This window comes from Fringilla coelebs, assembly GCF_963513975.1.
Source record: "Fringilla coelebs genome assembly, chromosome: 6".
Lineage (NCBI taxonomy): Eukaryota > Metazoa > Chordata > Aves > Passeriformes > Fringillidae > Fringilla > Fringilla coelebs.
This window is the reverse complement of record NC_140034.1, coordinates 14,344,602-14,367,472: the sequence shown is the minus strand read 5'-3', so window position 1 is coordinate 14,367,472 and position 22,871 is coordinate 14,344,602. Positions and strand designations below refer to the sequence as shown.

At 35.1% G+C, this 22,871-nt stretch overlaps 1 protein-coding gene across 1 annotated transcript in view; it reads right to left on the bottom strand.

Annotated features, from left to right (window-relative positions):
- Positions 1-22,871, bottom strand: part of ATG2B (autophagy related 2B) — a 45,821-nt gene that overhangs the window by 4,461 nt on the left and 18,489 nt on the right. Inside the window, exons 17-41 of the mRNA XM_084208192.1 lie at positions 22,304-22,496; positions 21,987-22,129; positions 20,744-20,901; positions 20,318-20,490; positions 19,864-20,014; positions 18,800-18,999; positions 17,934-18,014; positions 16,163-16,269; positions 15,810-15,902; positions 14,922-14,992; positions 13,905-13,981; positions 13,500-13,670; positions 12,876-13,017; positions 11,895-12,097; positions 10,758-10,984; positions 10,018-10,126; positions 8,128-8,322; positions 7,504-7,605; positions 5,831-5,909; positions 4,797-5,001; positions 3,837-3,906; positions 2,818-2,900; positions 2,281-2,402; positions 1,945-2,099; positions 769-918 (exon numbers count right to left, since the gene is read on the bottom strand). Of these exons, the coding sequence (XP_084064318.1) occupies positions 769-918; positions 1,945-2,099; positions 2,281-2,402; positions 2,818-2,900; positions 3,837-3,906; positions 4,797-5,001; positions 5,831-5,909; positions 7,504-7,605; positions 8,128-8,322; positions 10,018-10,126; positions 10,758-10,984; positions 11,895-12,097; positions 12,876-13,017; positions 13,500-13,670; positions 13,905-13,981; positions 14,922-14,992; positions 15,810-15,902; positions 16,163-16,269; positions 17,934-18,014; positions 18,800-18,999; positions 19,864-20,014; positions 20,318-20,490; positions 20,744-20,901; positions 21,987-22,129; positions 22,304-22,496 (3,460 nt within the window). The remainder of the gene's footprint in view (positions 1-768; positions 919-1,944; positions 2,100-2,280; positions 2,403-2,817; positions 2,901-3,836; positions 3,907-4,796; positions 5,002-5,830; positions 5,910-7,503; positions 7,606-8,127; positions 8,323-10,017; positions 10,127-10,757; positions 10,985-11,894; positions 12,098-12,875; positions 13,018-13,499; positions 13,671-13,904; positions 13,982-14,921; positions 14,993-15,809; positions 15,903-16,162; positions 16,270-17,933; positions 18,015-18,799; positions 19,000-19,863; positions 20,015-20,317; positions 20,491-20,743; positions 20,902-21,986; positions 22,130-22,303; positions 22,497-22,871) is intronic.

The window sequence follows — 22,871 nt, the reverse complement described above, 5'->3', positions numbered from 1 at the left end:
GTAACACTAAAAAAGAAAAAGCAACCTCTCCTAGTTTTAAGGGAAAATTTAAACTGCTAAGCATTTTTCTTCTTGGTGATTTGTCTTATAACTGTAGTAAAACAATACTGATATAAATATGATTTAGTTCTTCTAATGAGGCTTAAAATAACACTCCTATGGACTTAGAGATGTAAATATTTCATTTCATATGGTGGCACATCTTGTGCATAAGGGTAGAAGCTTTGGGGTACTGTGAACTACTGAAAAAATGACAAAATTCTCTGGAAACTCAGCTGACACCTTACTTCATAGACACTACATAAGGTGCAACAAACAAAGTACAAGACGAAATATAATACAAACAGGTCAGCATTCTAATTTATAATACCCTGTCATAGTAGAGAAAAGTTTCACTTTTTTTAAATCCTGCATTATGCTTAAACTCTACTTCCCTCAGAATTAACAGTAACTGCAAAGGTTGTCGAGCAGAAAGGGAAGGGAAGGGAAGGTTGGATGGCACAGCATAGGAAATCAAGTTGACATGGCTCAGAATAATTGTAAGCGATCACTCAAGTCCTAGTCACACTCATCTGCCTGACATCTTAGGTTTTTTCCTTTTTCCATTCAAGATTTCTGCTGGTTTAAGATAATTGATGAAGACAGTCTTGTTCAAAGCTGAAACCTCCTTCTCCATTTGGTCAGCCTAAACCAACACCTGTTATTTTATAATGCCATTTTAGGAACTAATTCTTAACTTTGGTTCCCAACAATTGCTTCTGCACTCACCTCTTTGACAACGCTGTAGGCTTTGGCTACACCCTCCCGCAGGTCGACTGGCTGAGGAGCCAAGCGATGGCGAGGGAACCGTTTGATCTTTTTTGCTTCAATGAAGCTAGGCCCTGGTGATACCATGTCATAAGCAGTTTCTGCAGCTGCCTGCACATCAGGAACAAATGCAAAACACGTAAGTGTTATAGCACCTGATCACAAACTTTAACTACTAATAGGGTGATGTCACTGAAATAAAGGAATTCTTATTCCATAAATAATATTCATTTGCATCAGATTACAGTTTTGTACAAGAACTTCTGGAATGTGCAGCTCTAACTATACATTAGTTCCATAATGAAAAAATTAATGTTGTAGCTTTGGGTGGGGTTTACTCCCCTCTTAATTGCCGTGTCTTCAAAGGCATCCTCTAAACGGCATAAAATGATCAAGATAGAAAGTGAACATTTGATCAATGGTATTTCTTACTAATACACACATATAATCCCACTTGTGATTAACAGCATTGGTTTTCTGACTACATAAGTTCAAGCTAAGGCACATATATTATTTTTGCACTATTAGATGGTAAAAGTCTACTTTCACTGTATTTTTGTATTTTTTATATTAAGAAACATAAATTTATTAACACTTTAATCCAAGATTCCCTTAGTATTAAATCCAGGAAGCTTTATAGACTTTGTGTAGATCTACAGAAATAGTATTGGTTTGGGTTTGTGGGTTTGAGGGTTTCTTTTGGCTGGTTTTGTGGGCTTGTTTTTTTAAAAATAAGCACAGAGAAGCTGACATTTTACAAAAAGGTAAGAATCTACTAGTGGATAACACACATGGAACCAAGAACTCATCTTTCTCAGCATCATGATTTTTTTTTAGTGAAGCTGAATATTTTCATATTAAAGTGTACACTGCAATGCATTAAAGACATTAAGAAACAAGCAGCAGCTTGAGTGTTGAGCAATATTTAAACAGTTTTCTAACCATTGAATTTGATGCCATAGTTCTCACCTCAGAGACTGCTGCCCAGTCTCTGTTCTCCTATTTATACAGCTGCCCTTCCCTTTTTAATAGACACTCCCTAGCTTAAATCTATAGCATTAAGGCATTAGCTTAATACAGAGCACTTACTGGACACACCTTTCATTTACATCTAACTTCAGGAGTAATACACTCTACCTGTATAGTCTGAACCATTCTGTTTGTCAGCTCCAGCGCTGCCATGGCAGTGGAAGTACCAAAAGAAGCTGCTCCTCTTTGAAAGCCTCTGACAATACGACCGTCCTTGCGGTACTGCTCTATCGGCAGCCACACCAGGTCTTTCAGACCTTGCACTGAAAATGAAGACACAACACCAAAGTCAGACAGTTCTCTTAGATATGCAGAATGCATTGAAAGGAAGTGAAAACAAGAGTCAGCATGGTTTGTGTTGGTTTTTTGAGAGGGGAGAGGTGTTGTTTGGTTTTTAAAGAAACAAACACATTCATATGTAGCTGAACAAAAGAATTAACTTACCTAACTGCACAAGCGAATGCATAGGCCCTACTCCTCCCAAAATTCCTGGTAGCTGGTTTTTCTTTATATCATTAAGCCATTCACTGATGGCATAGGAGAATAATTTATCCACACCTAATAAACTAAAGTAAATACAATTATTAATTTTTTTAAACAAACAATTCCTAATAAGATAAATGCATTCATTATTCACTGATATAAAAGATGTCATTTAAACAAAAGGAAAGCTTCTTCAAATTTCTTGGCTAAGCCAAGTATTTCAATTGTATATATTTCATAAAACAAACTCAAAACTCAAAAATCACATCCAGTTCCATAGGAAGTCAACATGAAACTAAAATTAAGAGTTTATCATCAAAAATAGCACATATATTATTAAATTCTGTTCTGAGTTAGAAGTTCTTGAATTATATACATTTGAAAAAAAACCTAGAATCAAAAAGTATTCTGGATTTTAGAAGGGCATCTTAAGAGAAAATTTGCTTTACATTTGCAAATTTGCAATAGGAGTGTTGATCTACATTTTGACAAACTTACCCGTGTCTATAGCAAAGCCTCTTCAGCTTTAATTCTGAGCAGTTCAACTGAGCAAGCCCAATAAGAATCCCAGCTAATGTTCCCTGTAAGTGAAATATTTTGTTATCACATATATTTACTCAACCCATAAAACCTGTGAGAAATAATTTCATCATCTCAAGTCCTACTTACAAGTATTCTGTCTAAATATTCTCTCCCAGTCTCCCAAATATACATGGAAACTTGCAAAACAAGAAACTTGGCTTAACATGCTACTCAAAAAAAAAAAAAACCAAAAACACCTGGATACAAGAGGGCTTCTTCAGAAATAATAAGCTAGAATAAATTATGCAAACATATTTCTGGCTTTAGTGTGTTCCCGGCATTCTGAAGCTACCATATTTCATGTTTTGATTTCTGATATCTGGGCAAATTCAAGAAGTTGCTGCTTTCCATATTTTTTTACTGATTTGCCATGATAAAGTACAAGTCTTGTTGTGCAAATAGGATTTTTTGATGTCAGCTTCTGAACTCAGTGTGATAAAGAATGCACATTTTAACAAGAACCATGGGCGTTTTTTCATCTGTAATAGATGCTGCCATTGCCACTAAGGCCCATTTGCTACTAGACTGCAAGGAAAGGAAACAAGGAGAACAAACAACAATATTTTGTTCTAGCATCAATGAGGAAAAAATAAAATAAAATGCATGATTCTGGCATCAGACAGCGGTATCATACTTTGAGAGGCACTGCAGCTCTACACCATGATTTCAAGCCAATCATGGAGCTTACAAATGTGACATTCAAGTTCTATCCTGGATTAACCATAATTTGGGATCCACCCCTAGTTTTCCAATTAAGAGTGAAATGAGGTTAAGATTTACTGAAATAAAGGGGAAAGAAAGTGTTTTATATTTGTCATAATTGCATCATTAATGATTAGGGAGCATAAAGATATTCCCATTCATGGAGCAGGGAGGGGAGAGCAAAAGAAACAGCATCAAATTTTTGTTCTATAGTATCAGCATTATACACGAACCTGATCCATTGATACATGCTTCCCATGGTAATCAAGCCGTATTGGAACTTCTGATGTAAAGCGAAATTCTCTGGGACACACAAAGGAAATATTATCGTGAGAAATATGAAAAGGAAATTAAATTATCCTTCTGAAAAGAAACTCATGGTTTCCCATTCTCCTGGAACAGGATATCATACCCTTTTCTGTAAACCATAAATCCTTCAGTTACTGTGTTAGTACTTCAGAATAAATGTAAAAAATACAGTGGCGAATTCAGCTTTTCTTGGTTTATTTACATCTATTTCAGGTTAGCATTTGTAATAAATTTTAAAGTCTTGCAAATGTGCTACTAATCCTGCAAGTGAGTACTTTGAAAAAAACCAAGCAAACACCCACAAAATGATGGTTCTGTGGGCAAGCGAAACTTGATAAAAAATTCTGTTGGCAATGTATGTGGCGAAATAGAACCACAGCCATGTTATTACAATTTAACTCTGCACTGCTTAGCACAGCACACATCTTTTGTTAGAGGCACTTATGATCTGAATGCACATGAAAAAACTTCTGCATAACAACTTACAATTTTGATAGTCAGGGCTACATTAGAGTTTCTCTTGTGATATCTTAATTTCATGCCTCTCTTCCATTATAGCCTTATATCCTCTTCCTTTATATAGTCTCATCTTTGGTCATATTAGATAATTTATAGTTAGACATAAGAATACAAACACTGCTCTTTTTGTGCATTTGTAAAACATCTCATCACTGGTTCTCCATGGGGCAGAGACTTAATTTTTACTTCTTTACTTTGTGCACAGTAGTGTGCAAAAGTTAAAAATCATTGGTGACCTTCCAGTGATAAAACAAATATATTTGCTTTCTACAAGCAGCCAATAAACAAAAAAAATGCACCTTGCTTGAAGGTCTGGAATAGTTTATCACCACACTTTCTTAAAAAATTTTGTAACCAAAGTTTACCTGAAAAATACTGGCTGATCACTGTATGATGTCGTTTCCTGTGAGAACTGATCATCCTCTCCATTAACCACATCCATGGAATCAATGCTGCCATTTTCATTTGCTTGCTTTTGTGATGCAAAAGAAATGACTGGACTTGGTTCCTTAAGGCTGCTGACGTGCCTGGGCAAACTACACGTAACTTCAGCACCAGGAGACTTTTTGACTAAGAAAAGAAGTTACGCACAATAAAGTGACTCTCATTTTTCATAGTGATTACAGAGAGATTGTATTTACCCAATTACTGCACCCTTACTATGTTCTAATGCTTATGAGTAGGAATTACTAGCAGGGCAATATTTAGATTCTCTCAGGTTTTGACAGAAGTTACTACATGCAGCTGAAGTTGAGCTTAGTGCATCAGCATAAAGAATGTATCTGGTTCCAGTGGCAGTACTGCAGAGTGCTTCATCACCTGCTGTGCATTTCAGCATGACATCTCAACAGAAATAGGTAAAGAAAGTATATCTGCTAAGTAATATCCAAATACACTTCATAGTGGAAATGTGCTTTTCAATATATACTATTTTGCATGAGATAATGCAATTGATAAGAAGTACTGCTTCAACAACATATATACATTGTTTAATACCACTTGCATAAAGTATGTTTGTCTAATAGCTTGAAGTTGACTAACACAGAACTTTATAAATAAGCAGGACAATGTATTAGTTTTATCTAATAACTCCCAACAGCATATGCACAGCCCTCGGTTTTTCCAGAAGCTCTTATTAAATATGCTCCAATTTTGGTTAAACCTCCTTTTATGGAATTAAGATTCCAGGTGTTGAAGACCTGTGTTCATATTTCTAAAATAAAAAGTTTAAATACCAAAGGCTTTTGAGTTCTCAAAAAATCAGTCATTAATGTTAGTACTCAGACCCCAACACAAGGCTTTATACACACAAGATTCACATGTGAATTTATAGACATGCACCCAAATGAAAGGACAAATAAGCAGCACTTTTATGGTAGATTTTTTTTTAGAAATGTACCTTCAGGATCTGGGGTAACTAAGAGTTCTACTTCTGTAGAAAGGCTAGTGAAAAAGTCCTTCAGGAAAAACAAGGCATCCTAATGGCAAAAAGTAAAATAAAATCAGGTTAAAATAAATGCAAAGACCTGATTCTCTAAAAACATTATCAATTATTCCAGATCTGTTTCTATGCAGATATGAAACAAAGCTTTTTTTTTTCTTTTTGATCCTTTAACATATGTAAAAACCACAAAGAAATCTAGGACAAAAACCAGGAAGACCCTCTTAGCCACTGCACCCTGCTCCATGTAACAGGATTTCATGATCTATCTAGCTCAGTCTTAAAAATTCAGGGTTATTTTCATCATTTCTACTTTTGCATTGGAGACTGTTCCAGAACTGAGTTTCAGAATTCAGCTATAAACTTTTCTCTGATTTGCAGTAGAAGGTATTTAAATATAGCTTATATTCCTCTCTAATACTGTCAAAGTCAATCAAATCATTACAAATCAGGGCTCCTCACTGCTTCATTAAAAGTCATTAATATCTATGGTATTCATGTCTTAATAATGCCATAAAGCTATTATATCCCAGCTTTCTTTTCAGACAGATGCATTACACTGGTGCTTTATTCATCCTATCATTGCTGACAACTGGACTTTCTTTTCCATTTTGACTTCTAGCTCATAAGCTTAAGCAGTAATATCAAGTATTTCTAATGACTGGATGCTGCCCTGTGCTTCCAAAAAAGCTGTGGTTAGTTTCATAGAAGTTGTAAAGGTGAATTTTGTTTATGGTACAAAACACAAAAGACTTAAAAAGTAACCAAGAAGGAACATATTTCCTCCCTAGATGGCAGTATTTCCAGGCCATTTTTTCCGACACAAAATTATTGCACACTAGACAGAGCTCAATTTTGCTAAGAGTGAAATGAAAACCTGGTCTCTAATGCGTGTTGAAAGAAAGATACAGTATGGAAATCCTAACTATGCTCCTAAAAAATCCAAACCCCATGTAGCTCTCTGAAGATGACAAATTAAGGAAGAAATGCTTCTAACTGCACTTCACATTTGCTAGCATGAACATATAGAGCTCTTACTGCTTTAGAAAAACCCCAGTGTTTCTTGAATATATCAAAAATACCTTACACAAAGCCCTGCTAAAGAAAGTAAAACAATTTCTGCTCTTCCTGCCACTGCAGCTATGGCAAGACAAAGCATTCAGGTTACAGAGGGATTTCTTGAGTGTCAAGTGCCCCTTGATTAACATGTTGTGAACCACTTCAGGATTAATGATTAATCTTTTTCCATTAAAAACAATGAAGTCACTTCATGAACAAACAAAACTAGACCATTCAAGAATGAGTAGTTATTTTTAAAAGCTGTGATTTCAAACCCTTTGAGATTATCAGAAGTTCCAGGAGGAAAACTTACTGAGAAAATACTTTGGTCTAAGATATTCTTAGTTTTTAAATAAAAAAAAAAATATTGTCTTTGTAATAGCTGGAGCAGAAGGCAAGTTCTAGCATGGATATAAATGAAACAACAGAGATCCAAAGATTAAATAAAAAAGGTATCACACCAAGAAAATGTAAAATATGCACGATGGCTAAAAGTATCTGGTTAAAAGAAAACCCATGAATCATTCAATAAAGAAAAAAATTATTTTATTTTTTGTCCTGGCACAACCAACCTGGTCAATATTGAGGCGAAGTGGCATTAGTGAAACACGTAAACAACATTCCTGTGGGGATCTGCCAGACTCTGGACGGACATGTAAAGCTTTAACTGTTAACTGAAAAAAAACAACAAGAGAAATAAAAGCACTAACATTCACAATTATTATATCTCAGAACACCAGCTAGGAAAAACATTTACTGCTAAATCTCTGTACTAGTATGATTCCACTTAGCAATTGAATAAAAATTTCTTCTGAATGTTATACAAAAATAAAAAGTTAAAAGAAACCCTCCAAAAAATTACTAAATCCTTCATAGAACCAGTAAGACTACTGTATACCATAAAACTACAAATCTGCATGTGAAATTGTGAAAGGTACCAAAGTAGTCCTGCATATGTGGTTTTTTTAACTAACAATCTCAAACCCATTAATACCTGACATGTTGACATTCAAACTGACTTTTGAATTAGCCTTAATAGCCACAAAGAGTCAAGCAAATAACTACCAACAAATTATATTACTTCAATGTTGCACAAGCTCATGCTTCTGTTTCTGCAAGATTAAGAAGTGCACATAGCCCCCAAAATGCTAATTCTATCACTATAACTGTAAGAAATTAACATTTCATAGCTATACCATGTTTGAATGTGCTTTTCTGGGCATCTCCTTACTGCAGTAGAGATAGAGAAATTTATTCATTTGTGATGTAGCTAAGCGATCTCTGATCTCCAGGTCTTGAACAATAAAAACTTGTCGTGACACTGGCTGCTCCAACAGACAGGATTCACCTTCTGCACCACCTGGAGGATACACCTCATGCTGGAATTTCACCTTTTAAAAAAGAAAAAAAAAAACCAGCACAATCAGCTTCATTGATAAAGACCATTTAACAGCAGAATAGTTCTTTAAAAAAATAAAAATCAGGGAAGTATACCACATATAAGAACTTTTCAAGCTGTCTACTATTTTAAATTTACAGGAATACTATTAAGATTTCTGAACACTATTCAGGTTTTTACATATCTAGCAGTAGAAATGTTCCAATTTCTAGTTCTGTAAATGTTCGTATTTTTGCATGCAAATTCAAGCCAAAACAAAGAGTACTGACTCTTTGATAAGGAAATCTTACTGTCATAAGATAGGGAATGGATTTCACTTATTTTTTAAATTGACTCAGCTTTTTCCTCTCAATCCTGACATCTTTCTGACTTCATGGTGAAGCCTGCACCAGACAATCTTGCAGTTCTTGAATCTTGCACCCTCTAATACTTAAGAAAAATATGTTCCTTCCCTGCCACCTGCCTTCTCAAGTGGCTTGCTGAGGTCTTGTTTCCTTTTTCATACTCACTTTACTCCATATAAATCTAACTCAGCATTTTTCTTCAATTCTAAATTATTTTCGTTTAGCCACCCTTTGATGTAGCTCTCATTTCCAGCTGTGGTGACTACAGACCATCCCCTGCTCCCCAAATCCCACCGCATCCAGCTCCAAGGCAACACCGTTTGTGACACCTTTCATTCTCCTTCATTTCTTTAAACATTACTACCCAGCCGTGTACCAAGTTAGGGATCCATGTAGGGAAAAAAAAAACTTATACCACTTCAGTGCTTAACATCAACTCTCATTAAATATCTGCAAATTGAGATACGGCTATCATTCTACATATGAAGTTTTCCAGGTGGAATATTAAATGCTTCCGTTTTTCCTCTTGTTTATTGCAATGTCATGTGTCTTCTAGAAAATGCTATCTTAAGTATCACATATTTCTGGCAAGCTTGAGGTGTTAATGGGATGAATTTTAACTTTCAGAAATGCACATAGACTATAAAACGGACTTTATTTTTATGCAATGTCTTTCATGTTTATGGAAACATTTGAAAACATCTTATTTTAAGAAGATTCTGATATTGATCAATTTAACATGAAATATATGTAACTCCTTGCCAATATTATTCACAGCACCAGAAAAAAGCATCTAGTTCCTATGTTAGAGCTAAGCACAGCCTAAAAGATACTTATGTAAGATACTGTAAGATATTTATGCCTGAAGGGTGCTAAATATGTTAGGGGAAACACAGAAACAATACTCTGATATAACTAGATGTTATTTCATATCCAGTTATCAAATTGATACACTGAATATTCTCAAAGATCTATGTCTTGCTTATTTTGGTAGAACACCTAATTTCATAACAGGGATACCTATTCAGAATGGAAGTAAAGAGAGGAAAACAGAACAGCAGTTGCAAAACTTAGTTATAATAAACAAAAGCTTTTAAGTATATTGTGATAGATATCCTCCATCTTTAGAAACAAGCTTATTCAGGAAAAAAAAAAAACTATGCTAATACTAACAGTTTTTGTTGAACAAATTGTACATTCATCACCATCAAAGTGATTGCTTAGATGCAGATACTGTTGAAAGAAATAGTACTCAACTCTAATGGAAAGGTGTTATCAAAGGAGTATAACATGCAAAGATATCCACAGAGAGAGTCATGGCTGAAGCTGCTTCTGTTACTCACCTTGCTTAACTGTATTTCCATTAGGAAGTCTGGGTTTCTTCCTCTTCCTCCACATGCTGTATTCCGTCCATGCCTTGTTGGTGTATGAGAAGGAGAACTATGGGGACTTCTGGGGAAATGAAAAGGAAAAATACACTTTTGGAGATTAAAGTTATCTCACTGTTAATCTAAAACTAAATGCAGCAGATATAACTTCTTACTATTTTAATTATATTTTTTAAAAAATTGAAATTACATTACTGTTAACCAATTAATTTCTTTTTGTTCAAGTAAAACACATCTAAGCAGAATACCAGGAGCATGTATGCCACCAAATTAACATTCATAAAACATTTCCTTAGTTTTGGCTGTAATACTTTTATTCTCTCACATGACATCCTGTAAATCTTACACTTAGCTCCTTAAGTCCTGATCTCTTTAGGAAAATTTGACTACCAATATTACCTAAAACACAATCCACCCCTCCACCCCCCTCCAAAAATCAGCAAAATCAAACCCAGCTTGTCCAGGTTAAGACACAGGAAAAATATACTCTGATGTGTGCAGTAGAACTAAGTGAGAATCTAGATGATCTTTAAGATCCCTTCCAACCCAAACCATTCTACAACTGATTCCTTGTGAGAAGGGAGCCAAGAAGCAAGCAAGGGAGACTTGAGATTGAATAATAAGATTACTCCAAATCAAAAGAAAATAAAGTATTTCTTAATTTTCTAATTCACAAAATTAGATCAAACACTTACATGAAACTTTTAGCTGGAGAAGTTGGTGGTGCAGTCCCAAAATCCCTTCCACCATAAAGATGCCAAATAAGAGAGATTTCCTTTACAACATAGCGTACCAGAGGAACAGGAAAGTGAAGCGGAGCCTTGCTTGTATCCATTTTTTTTATAGGTTGACTGAAATGATTTTCCTTTATGACAATTGCATCATCAACCATTATTTTTATAACTGGCTCTTCCTCTTTTTCCTAATTAAAAAAAACATATAGCATTGAGAAGGTGAGATCTGCTTTCTTTATTGAGATGTCTAATTCCTTCCTATGACAAGGAAAACTTTTCTGTATTGTCTTCTAAAGTTTATACAACATGTGATCAGTTTAGAAATGTTTCTCATACAGTACAGACAAAAGCATCTGAAAAAAGTAGAACCTGTGAAGTAGTTAAAAACAGCAATAAAAAAACCCAAACAGAAACAAAAAATTCCCCACCCAAACTATAAACAAAACTAAATACTAGTTGAAAGCAAGCAGAAAACCACAGAAGAGCCCAGGCCACCCTATTAGCACTTTTGGAAACAAACAAGCTCAACTATAACTGGGAAAATGCAGCTTCTAATGAGAGACCCAAGAACTGCTTCTGTCTATTAAGAAGAATACCACCAGACAACATGCAGAGGGCAAACACTGGTGTAAAGTGACACACAAGCTTTTGTCTGAGGTTTGGCAAGGATTTTAGATCCTTAGAAATATTGAGATCTTAGATTAAGAAAAAATGAACAAAATATTAGAAAATGTGCAAAGCTGCTGTTTTGATAAATGCTGGTTTTTGCTTAACACATTTTTTTCCTAATTATGCCATTATTTTAAGTTGATATGACAATGATCAAACATGACTCAAATGTAGGAAAACTGCCAATGTTTAATGTAACACTCAGATGAGAGAACAATTACATAGTGCTGATACAGAAAAATAATATCTATTTGAAAATACTTGCACTTATTCCTAACAGCAACAATGCACAAATTCCTTCCAAACAGAAAAGCATCACTAAGCAATCACAGAAATCTATGATAGCTTATTTGCCCAGGCTTTACATAAGCTTTTCTCCAATTCAGTTTATATATGGATTTTTTTTTAGTAATTTTCAAAGGATCTTACAGCAACAGCAACTTTAGGAGCAAAAAGAATGCAGAAATCATCACTTTCTGCTGGAACATCTCCCATGGCCTCACTTATCAGGTGATGAGTAAATGAAGCGTAAGTGGGACTTGACTCTTGTGAGACATTTCCACTTTCATCAGGAAACAGGAAGAGATCTGAGCAAGATGGTTCTTGAGTTTGAGATTTGTCATCTAAAACTCCTGAGAGTTGAAGGAGAGTGGAGAAAAAACATGTTTCGGTGGGAAAATCATACAAAATATGAAAATTAAGTAAACTCATGTTTGCTACTTCAATTATATCAAGGAAATTTGCTTATTATATCTTGAATCAATTTCTATTATAAATAATTTACAATTCACAAGTTTCTTATTCTGGTAGTAAGACCACAGCATCAAAATCTTTCAGTACCACAGTGACAGCTCACCCTCCACCACAGAAAAGAAGACCAGAGATCATCGAAATAGTAATGGAAATCTACTTGCAGTACAAAATCCTTATCAAATTTAAACTTGAATTACACTCTAGCCATAACACAGAAGCCATAATCCTGTGATAAAATCAACTACCTTGTTCTATCTGCTAATTGAAAAAAATTTTTATAGCTAAAAAGTTCTTCCTGTGACTTGAAACTGTACCTTCTTCCTGGACCTCTCTCACATACAGAAGAGAGGTTTTTATTCCTCCACACCAACTCACAGTCCTAGAGAATCTGGGGTCTTGACAGAGTCCCAGAGACAGATTTATTCCCTGCTGCTTTCAGTATCTCAGTAATGTGTACTTGACTAGAATCTCAAAGTACTTCTGCATTACTATTATTAAAAGCAAGAATCTGTTCCATAGTTTGAAGACTTCTGACATCCTAAGTACCTGCTCCCATTCTTATTGCAGCATCTCTACATATACAAAACTTTCAATCCCACTTTCTTTCCAGAAAAGTTGTACTTTATATGTAGGGGTATGCCTTCAGGGGATTCTCACCATTAGACTCTTGCTTGATGGCAGAAGCAGTCTGTTGAGTCTCAATTTCTTCCATGGCATCACTCATCAAATCCCGTAAAATCTGCTGCTCTGATTCAGCAAGGCCTGGTCCGTGGGAAGATGGTTGGCTAAAGGTCTCTACCTGCAGGGGAGGAACTATACATAGTTACATCTCAAAAACAACAAATGTCAAAAAAGATTTTGCTAGAACAGCTTGCTTCACAGCTCTTAAACTGTGAGAAAAAACACCTTAACTTGTTAAATAGTCAAGTGATCTGAAACACCAAGCTGGATGATTCTTAAAGTAGGTTAAAACATTATGGTTCAGGGTATTTAGATCAGAGTACCTGGACAGTTCATGTATGTCCTGGAATTTTCTTCTTTAGATAAGTATGAAGTAAAAAAGGTAAACAGCATAATGTTTTGAAATATTTAGTGACCAAAGCAGGAAAAAAATACTATTTTAACTCTGAAATATATTTTAAATTAGATACAATTTGTACAATTTGATACAATTTCTCTGCAGAAAATCTCATATAATTTGTAAATAGAATAGGGATTAAAATTAAAATATATTACCAAGAATCAGAAAGTTAAGCTGCTATCATTTTGCCATTCTAATACCTTCATTTTTGGCTTGCTAACTCCACGTTTAACCTCTGTCTTAGCAGGTGGATGTAAATCACCATAGCTTGCAATATATTGTATGAGATTCATTAGTGCAGCACACGAATCAGAGCAGGTACGAATATGGATTACATCACTGGAACAGTGCAGCTCAAAACGTGGTTTAGTCTAGATAGCAACAATGAAAAAACAAGAATAAAGTTGAAATTATCCTAAAGCTTCATAACAATGGCATATACACAGCTGGTTTTAGATTATTTTACTTAACTAGTAAAATAATGAGTTAAAAACTACAAGTAAACTGAAAAACCTTCTTTGATTTTAAGTATAATAAAATAATTTTCAAATCACAATATCTCTTGAAGATTTTATATTTTATTTTGTTTGTGATTAAATACTTACTCTTTCTCCCTCAGAATCAGATTTTACTGCTGTAATGGTTAGTTCCAGCAGTCCCATATCCATAACACGAACATAATCTGAAATATGATCATTTTAAAGATTACTAAGAAAATAGCAAAACCCTATATACGTACAGTTATAAACCCATTAAAACCAGCATGAGCTGTAAAGGAAGCAAAGCCTTTTACATCTCTGCATTTCCTTCTTTTATGAGGATTACTTTCAGAGTTCAAGTTTCAGCTACTCAAATGAAGAACCTGAATGTTTTCAGTCCAATGTATCTCTCCCACTACCACCATCTGCATGCAGTGTAATCTTTTCAGATATTTAGAGAGACCAAGACACACAGAAGCTGAATGACTAAACCTTCTATCAGTTTTTAGCTGAAGTGAGAGAGAACACATGTTCATACTGTACCAGTCTTTCAGTGCCATTAGTAACTTATTTGTCCCCTTTTGTAAGGCATACCTTTACTGTGCCCCCTACTAGAGATCTCTTACCTAAGCTAAACACATGTTTGTGGCCACAAGGTTTCATTATTTCTCCAACTCATTTGGTAAACATTGATTCAGGTTCCTCAGTCCTTAAAGGTTCTTATTATTTCAATGAGAGCAACCCAGCTGGTATGATTCTTTTCAGAACCTACAACTCTGTGCCGTATAGCACCTTTCAAGTTCAACTATTTATAATATATATCTCATGAGATCTCTAAGAAAATTTCCTTCTGTGAAACTCCAGACTTTTAAATATATGCTTTTTCAAATACCCATTAGTAAATTGTGACAAGATACTAGAGGAATTGCAAGGTGCTCTTCTCTCTGACATACTTCTGAATTCACAAATCCAAACCAAAGCACTCAGACTTTTATCAACATAGCACTATTCTCTCATATTCTATTTGCTGCTTCTTATTTCCTCAGTCCTCTTCTTAAATAACCTTTATGTATACTGAACATTGCCTGTAATTTTGTTTCTTTAGGCTCTGCAATTGATTGGTCACATCTAAACCATCCTTACCTCTGTGGAGGTTCACCATGACAGTGTTGCACTTGTCAGACAAATGCAAAGCAGCTTCATCTAAAATTATCCTAAGAGACAAAAACAAGACGAAATAAAAAGGCTTAGAGAAATGCTGTGCAATTACTAAGTCAAAAGAAATTAGTATATAAAAAATATTTTAAAACACAAATATACCAAGCATATCTTAAATTCAAACTCTTCACTTTAACCTTTCATAATTTTCAAATCTATTGACAATTAACCACTGCAAGATATTTTCCCAATTGCTAATTATATATTTTTACACTTCAATTTATATATTTGATGCTTCCTAGAATAAGAAATAATGCCTTAATCCTTAACACATTTGTATTTTTGTCTTTTTTCTCCAAATAAAGTTAACAGAACATTTGTTTCAAAGACCACTTAAAAGGTTTTATCAATAAAAGTAATCAACTTGGTAGATATTTCACAACAGAACAGGTGAAACAGAATGAATAGTCAACTGAAGTTGCAAGAAAATTATTAGAAGTAACAGATATTTTCATTAGTCATTAAATATTCAATTAATTAAAACACTGTCACCAAGTAACATTATAAGAAATCTTAAGGTCTTACTAATTCATAAAATAGACATAACTTCATTTCAGGACATTGCAATCTTATTAAAAATGCAGAATTGCATAAAGGAAGTTATTAAAGGAAGCCCTACAACTAAAAAGTATAAATATACAAAATTATTTAACCTATTAAAACAGAAGGACTACATGTGAGCAAAGTGTATTTCAAAAGATGGAAACCAGTGTGATCATTTATACAACATGAAAGCTTCTGAGGTCAAAAAAAGCAGACAGGTATTACAAGTTTTACAGGAGCTTACATGATTCATAATAATTTAAATCATACCTGAGAGTAGAAGAGGATTTATCTACTGCAACACTGCTGGAAATGCTGAAAGTTTCAACAGTAAGTAGAGATCTGACTGGCAAAAACAAGGGCCTAATAACAAATTGAAAAAACAAATTAGTGCTCTGTACCTATTTGAAGTTCATTCAAAGCCTAACAGATTACCTAACTCCATCTTCCCAGACCTAGGCAAGTCATATCCCACTTTAAATTCCTTCTAGTTAAAGGATCTCTGTTAAGTATTTTTTCCAAAAGTGCCTAAATAACTATTATTTATACTATGCAAACTTGAACATTCCTGAAGAGTAAGTATACAGCTGCAGTGTCAAGAGACACACTTGCATTTTACTTACCTGTAATCAAGAGCACAACTCCACAGATGAACATGAAAAGTTGTAATTGTAGCTGGAGGACTATATCCCAGAACAGGCTCATCAGAAATATTCAAAAAATATAAAATCTGAAAATCACAAACATATTAATACTTCAATATCTGTTGAATTAACAAACAACTACACATCACAAAAGAGCAAAAAATAAAATCAGTAACAGGTATGACAATGAAATGTTAGATTAGTAGAAGGAAAAGTTGTGAACAGCCTAAGATATTTAAAGATGTTTACTCAATATCTTATTAGAGAGAAGCATGGAATGTAAACAACACAAAAAACCCCATAAAAACTGCAGCTTCAAAGGTATTGAAAAGACCAATCCACATACACTCAAGCGGCTCCTTGTAACAAAGCCTCACAATGCATTTTTAAGACACTGCCCAAATACAGTCTTATTCATCCCTCTTTGTAGGTGCTATTATAGTGTTTGCATTTTCCTTGCTCTGTCTCTAAAAAGTTAACTTTTAGTGAACTCTACATTGGTCAAGTTATCTTCAAGTCTTTCTTGAGGGGTGGATATGGGAAATGCACTCAGAACCATGTGCACATTCATTGTATAAACAGTTTTTTCTTGTACTACCACATAAAACTAGCTGCTATCCTCCTCTGTAACATCTGTCATAGCTCCTTCTCAAATATGTTACACTATAGAAGTTCTTAAAATATTCCAGGCCTGGGGCATACTATCACTGCTAGTCTTTTAATTTTTATCTTCTAACTACCTCTTTTGACAATTTTTTATTTGATTCCTCCCACCCCAAAAAAAGATTGCCTGTGATGCACTTGGAAATGTCACTTCAGAAAAATTTCATAGAGCAAAGAAGCAACATGGTGTAAAGCAGGCTACACAAACCATGGGAATATTATGCTGAGGAGAAAATAAGGGCACAGCAGAGTCCAAAGCCCCAAGTTCAGCTCCACACAGTTACACAGTAACAGTGCATGTTAAAATCAGCATATTATACAGACTGGAGGATGAACAGGAGCAGACTGAGTGTCCAGGGCTACTGTCTGTAATCCAGTATGGGGAAGGTACATCCAAGGACACTGCTCCTGTGTAATGGCACGTTTTGCCTTGTGCACACACACAGATCAAGGGGCTTCAGCCCTGTCTGCTGTGCTCTACCTCTGCATCCACACCTATGACTACAACCCCTCTCATTCAGAAGTGTTTGTGTAAACTGCTGCTCACTGCCTCCCCAAAGTCCTCCAGTACTGCTTTTCCAGCAATACAAAACAGGAAATATACAACTGAAAAATGAGACTTGAGGGATAAAGTGAGCAGAAGGGAAAAATACAGAAATGCTTTCAGTACTGCAAATAACACGTTTGCTTGTTTTGTGGGTATTTTTAACATAAGGATTATTTACATACTTGAATAGTATTGCACTGCTGAGATTTTTTTATCTGAATTTTAAACTAAACCCAAAACCCAAACCCCAACAGAATGAAATAAACCCCGCCAAGAGCCTCCCTGACATGCCATAGGCAGAAAATTAGGATGATGAGAGGAAAACTACCAAGCGAATAGACAAGAAATAATTTAAAAGTAAGATCATCATCTATCAACGGTCTCAAAGAGAAACAGGAAAGAAAGAGTAACACTGTCAAGAGCAGAGTATGACAATACAGCACAGCCTAACATCAAGATTTTCAATCAAGATTTAGTTTGATAGTTAAGGCAATGAGACTGAAATTGAAGATGTAATCAGGAAAATGGTAGCAACCTGACCTGTTCATGCCAGCTTAAACCTGAAGGCAACACACGGTGCTGAAGGGTGGCTCCTCGTAGTCCAACAGCCACCAGAAATTCCTGCACAATAAAGTTGCATGACTTGGCTTACATAAAACATGTAACTAATTCACGTCTAGATTATGAAACTGTATCACCCTTCTGCTCCCAGAAATCTCATGGTGTCTAGAAAAACCCTGCTTTCCAGTACAGAAACCCTGGATAACACAGTATTATACTTTTTGCAACAGGACAGTTCAGAAATGGCAGTTTTGTGGTGGTGGCAGGCAGGAGGGCTGCCTGCATTCACTCTGGGATTCAGCAGAAATTACCAGGAGTACCAACCTAAAGTAGTTCATGTGTGAGACAGCTGAACCCCCACATTTTGCTGGTCTGCAGAACCTTTCTTTAGATAACTCAACCAACCTGTTTGTCACCACTATGCCAGCTAAGAGGTCCTCTTTCAGCCACACTAATGAATGCTACTGTCATTTACCAGTCCCATTCCAAATATGTAAGCAAAGGCTGCCTATTAGATGACACTGCTAATTAACTGCAGTATAATTCTATATTTGTTCTTGCCTGTTTTAATAACAGAGAAACTCAACAAAAACAAAAAATGTCAAATATTCAAAAAAATGCATTCAGTACAGAAATTGTGTGATCAGCAAAGTGAAGCATTGGAAGAATTAGTAAATTAGGCTGCTGCTTTAATTTTATAATCCCACCCAAAGATTCTAACAGAGTTTGAAAATGAATGTGTGAGAACTATATGGCTTCTTCATCTGCAACCATTCTAACTCCATGTCTAGATGCTTCCATGTAACAGAGATAACGCAACTTATAAAAGCACAAATAACACAAACCTTTGTATTGCTCTCTATTTTATCTGATTGGATTTTGACTGCAACAGTCAGCATACTTGGACTATCCACTCCTACACCATCTGAAGTAGTCCTACTAAGACCATCCTCTTCAGAAAAACAAATAGTAGGCTCTAACCAATGGGGACGTATTGTGCTGGGCAGTCGTACTTCAGAGGAAGGGACAACTCCATCTACCAAACCTGCAAAGAGATTTTGGAATGAATTACCAAAGCTGTTACTGATGAAGTGTGAAGGAAAATCCTTTTTAATCCTAATGATTACAAAATCATTTTGTAATGACTACAAAATGATTTTAATTATCGAAGTCAGCCATGCACAACCAAGAACTGTGAAGGGAAGGTTATGGGTGATCCAATATTTAAAACGACAGTTCTAGCTATCATCTTCAATGTGTCTATTAGGGACTGAGTTTTTTATTTGCCCAACAAAACGGCAAAGTTGAAATAAAGGACAGAAATCTCCTACAGGTTACATGGAAGAACATGTGTCTCCTCTTCATTTTATGAGATAGTGCCAGGCTAATGTCTAAACACACAATAACAAAGCCTTGCACTGAAACATGACCACCACTGATTCACAGGCATCTGAGGGGGAAACCTTGAAAGGTTTAACTACATGGGGGTTACCAGACATAGACCAGCTACACAGCCAAAATTCTTCACCTGTTGATGACAACTAGCTACTGAGGGAAAACACAGCAGCCACTGATAACATGTAGTTTTTTCAATTAAACAACCAATAACATGTAGGAAGAGTGCATTTTCATAGTAAAGAATAGGCTGCACAGCTAATTTGCCAAAGACACAATATCTCTAAAGACCAGCAGTTGTCTGGAAAGTTGGAGCTAAACTTTAACTAAATATAGTTATAATGAAGTTGCATTATTACTGTAGCTTTTAGAAACATTAGCCATAAATTATATTCATTGTACCAAACAACATATTATGACAGAAAAGAGAAAAAAATACAGCTTTTTCCCTGAAAACCTTCAAGCTCAGTTAATTTCAAATCTAGCCCCAAAGCCACCTCAATCCCACCCCTACCTTGGTGATATAAATTGAGGCTGCTAGAATGGAGACAAACATAGTGTCTGTCCTCAAAACCTTCATATTTAGTCACACTGAAAAGGGAACCACCGTTGAACTCGAACCAAAATTCACCATATTTTCCTTCCAGTGTATTTCCATCATCCTGCTGAAGGAAGAAGAGAAATGATAAAATTATTGTTTGCTGACAGTTTGCTGCATTTAGGCAGTCTAAACTAATACAACATTTGCTACCAATACATGTCTTCCTGACTGCATTTCAGTTATTCTCACATGAAGCAAAATACACAGAATTTGCAAAATACTGTTGCATTACTGCCTAGTTATAGTACTATAAAGATTACAGAATTACTGTTAAAAACACTACCTCCTTCCAGATAGGTACATACAGCATGAAGGAGCCACCAATGGTCAAAACAACAAAAAACTTCTTCCAGCCCCAGTGCCTTACCTTTACATCTGTGAATATTGACACTAAACCATGTGTCACATTTAGCAGAACAGACAGAAAGCTTTGTGAGTTCTTATTTTGTGAGTCAAGCTTTTTCCTTCTGCGTGAACGATAGTTTGGATCAACAGTGGAATAATACTGTAGTGTTTCTTCCTCAGATCCACTTTCATCATCTAATAGATAAAATGAAGTACAACTCATTCTCTAGCTAGTACACATATTATGCCAATAACTCACCGTTTTTCCATTGGCAATGCAATTAAATTTCACATTTATTTTACCCAATTAAACAGTAATCTGCCTTTTTTTTTTCTTGGCTTATGTTTTCCCCTAAGTTTACAAAATCTTTCCACTAACATCCTAATCACTTCAGCCAATTACACTTCTAAAGCACTATAGTTCTAGATAATTTATTAAGTGTATTACCATAATGAACTGCAGATTTAAATTGACTGAAGCTGTCTTTACTGAAAGTGTTGATGAGCTGGCTGGCCACAGATAGTCCAACACCATAAGAAAGGTTTTCAAATGTTTCTACAGGAGATGGAGCTGTGGGTTCCCACAACAATAAATCATTGCTGATCCTAGGAAGAAATACATTATCATTACTCAAAATATATGACTATATTCCCATTTTGTATTAAGTCAGTCAAGCATAATTCCTTTGCAGACTTTATATAAGAGATTCCAGATTCCATAAACAGAGAAAATAAATTTCACAAGCACAAGAAACAATAATATATTCATGAGTAAAAGCAATTAAAAAATGGAAGTAACTTCTCTTTTGTAATTATGGTATGCACATATCAAAGTCTAACATGTGATAGTGACACAAAAGACTCTATAAGTAGGTATATATTTGCTAAGTAGGTGGGAGGGGGAGTTGAGAAACCCCTATTTTGACCACATCAATTTTCAACAAAGTTGCAGGAAACATTCATTCTTTTGATTTCAAGTCAGTGTGTCTGTCAGGGTAAAGACATTCAGCACAGAAGTATTCTAACAATATTCAATGGAAGGCTCAGCTTTGTCACTTTGGAAGTGAAAATACTCAAAGTAATGTCTATCAGAGACTAAAATAGACCAGCATCTCTCTTGCATATTTGCAGAGCACAGTAAAAATCTAGTAGGATTTTGCTGGTTTTCAGACAGCAAGCTAACAGAAATAAATGAACACCCATCCATAAATTTGGCTTGCCTTCTCTACATTTTCATGAACCTTTGTGAGCCTTACAAAACTGGATTAGGGGTTTTTTTTTCCTGACTGTCTTGCAAGCTCTAAATATTTAGATGGAAAAAATAAAATTAAGCGCAAGTTTCTGAAGTATAATAATCTGTTTAAAGAAGAAACCAGAAAGATTAGAGCAAAATGAAACATTGCACAGAGACCTGAACAAAGTGTTCACTGAGAGCCAAAGACTATTTAGTTTTACCCTTTGTTCACAAAATCTGCCAAACACTTTTTAGCAGTCAGCTGCCGCAGCACTTACCAGGTGAATGACACAATGGTGTCGTGTTAACTTGGAAAAATATTTATATAGCACTTTTGATTTTAAATAAACTATACAAATGAGTTCCTGCTATACCTGCTTAGACAATTGCTTTTATCAAAAGTGACACAGAACTGAGAGTACAGGTCATGATAACCAAACAAAACAATTATACTTGCCTGTTGTAAAGTTTTTCATAAAAGCTTTTGTTTGGTAGTGTTAAGTGAATGTTTGGTAACGTGAGTTCCAGTACATAATGAGAATTGCTAATTGTTTTATCCTGAAACTCAGTCATTTCAACTACATCTCCTGGCATCACCATCTGAAAGAAAAAAGAAAAAAATTCTTAAGTTAAAGAAAAAAAAAACCACAACCAAAAAAAAAACCAAAACAAAACCAAAAGCAGAAGCCAGAAGTTGCAGGTTGCAGGTAAGTAGTGAGACAGTATTTATTTTCTCTATCATAAGCAAAAAGCAATAACAAAATGTTATAGTACCTCTTCATTTTCAAACATGACCCTACGAGAAGAAAATGGAGAAGGCTCTGGTCTTCTAATATCACAAACATCCTTCAAAGAATGAGACCCTCCTTCTTCTTCCTCTTGGAAGTTATTATCACCTTCTTCCTCCTCAGCTGCTATCCTTTCCAGAATAGAGTGCACAGCCAGAGGGTTTATTTTCAATACAATCCTGACATTGGGGAAGTTAAGCAGAATAAGCCATTAGAGATGCTTAAAATGTTTATATTTATGCTCTGTCACATGTCCACTAGTTCTACTGGCTTGCCTTTAAATACACATAGACTAAATATCTCAAAATTTCAGGGACTTTTTTATTAGATAACATATTTTATTACTAAGAAAAAAAACTAACTTACACACACAAAGTGACGTGGTACCATCAGGTGAAAGAAAATATTAAGTGTCTGCTTTTTTCAACTCCATTAGATGATCATACAAGTGACCTAAGAAAAATCTAGCACTCTCTCAAAATAAAACTTGTTTCACTAGACCATTAACAACTATTAAAAATGCTCTACTGCATGATGCAGCTTCTTATATGTAA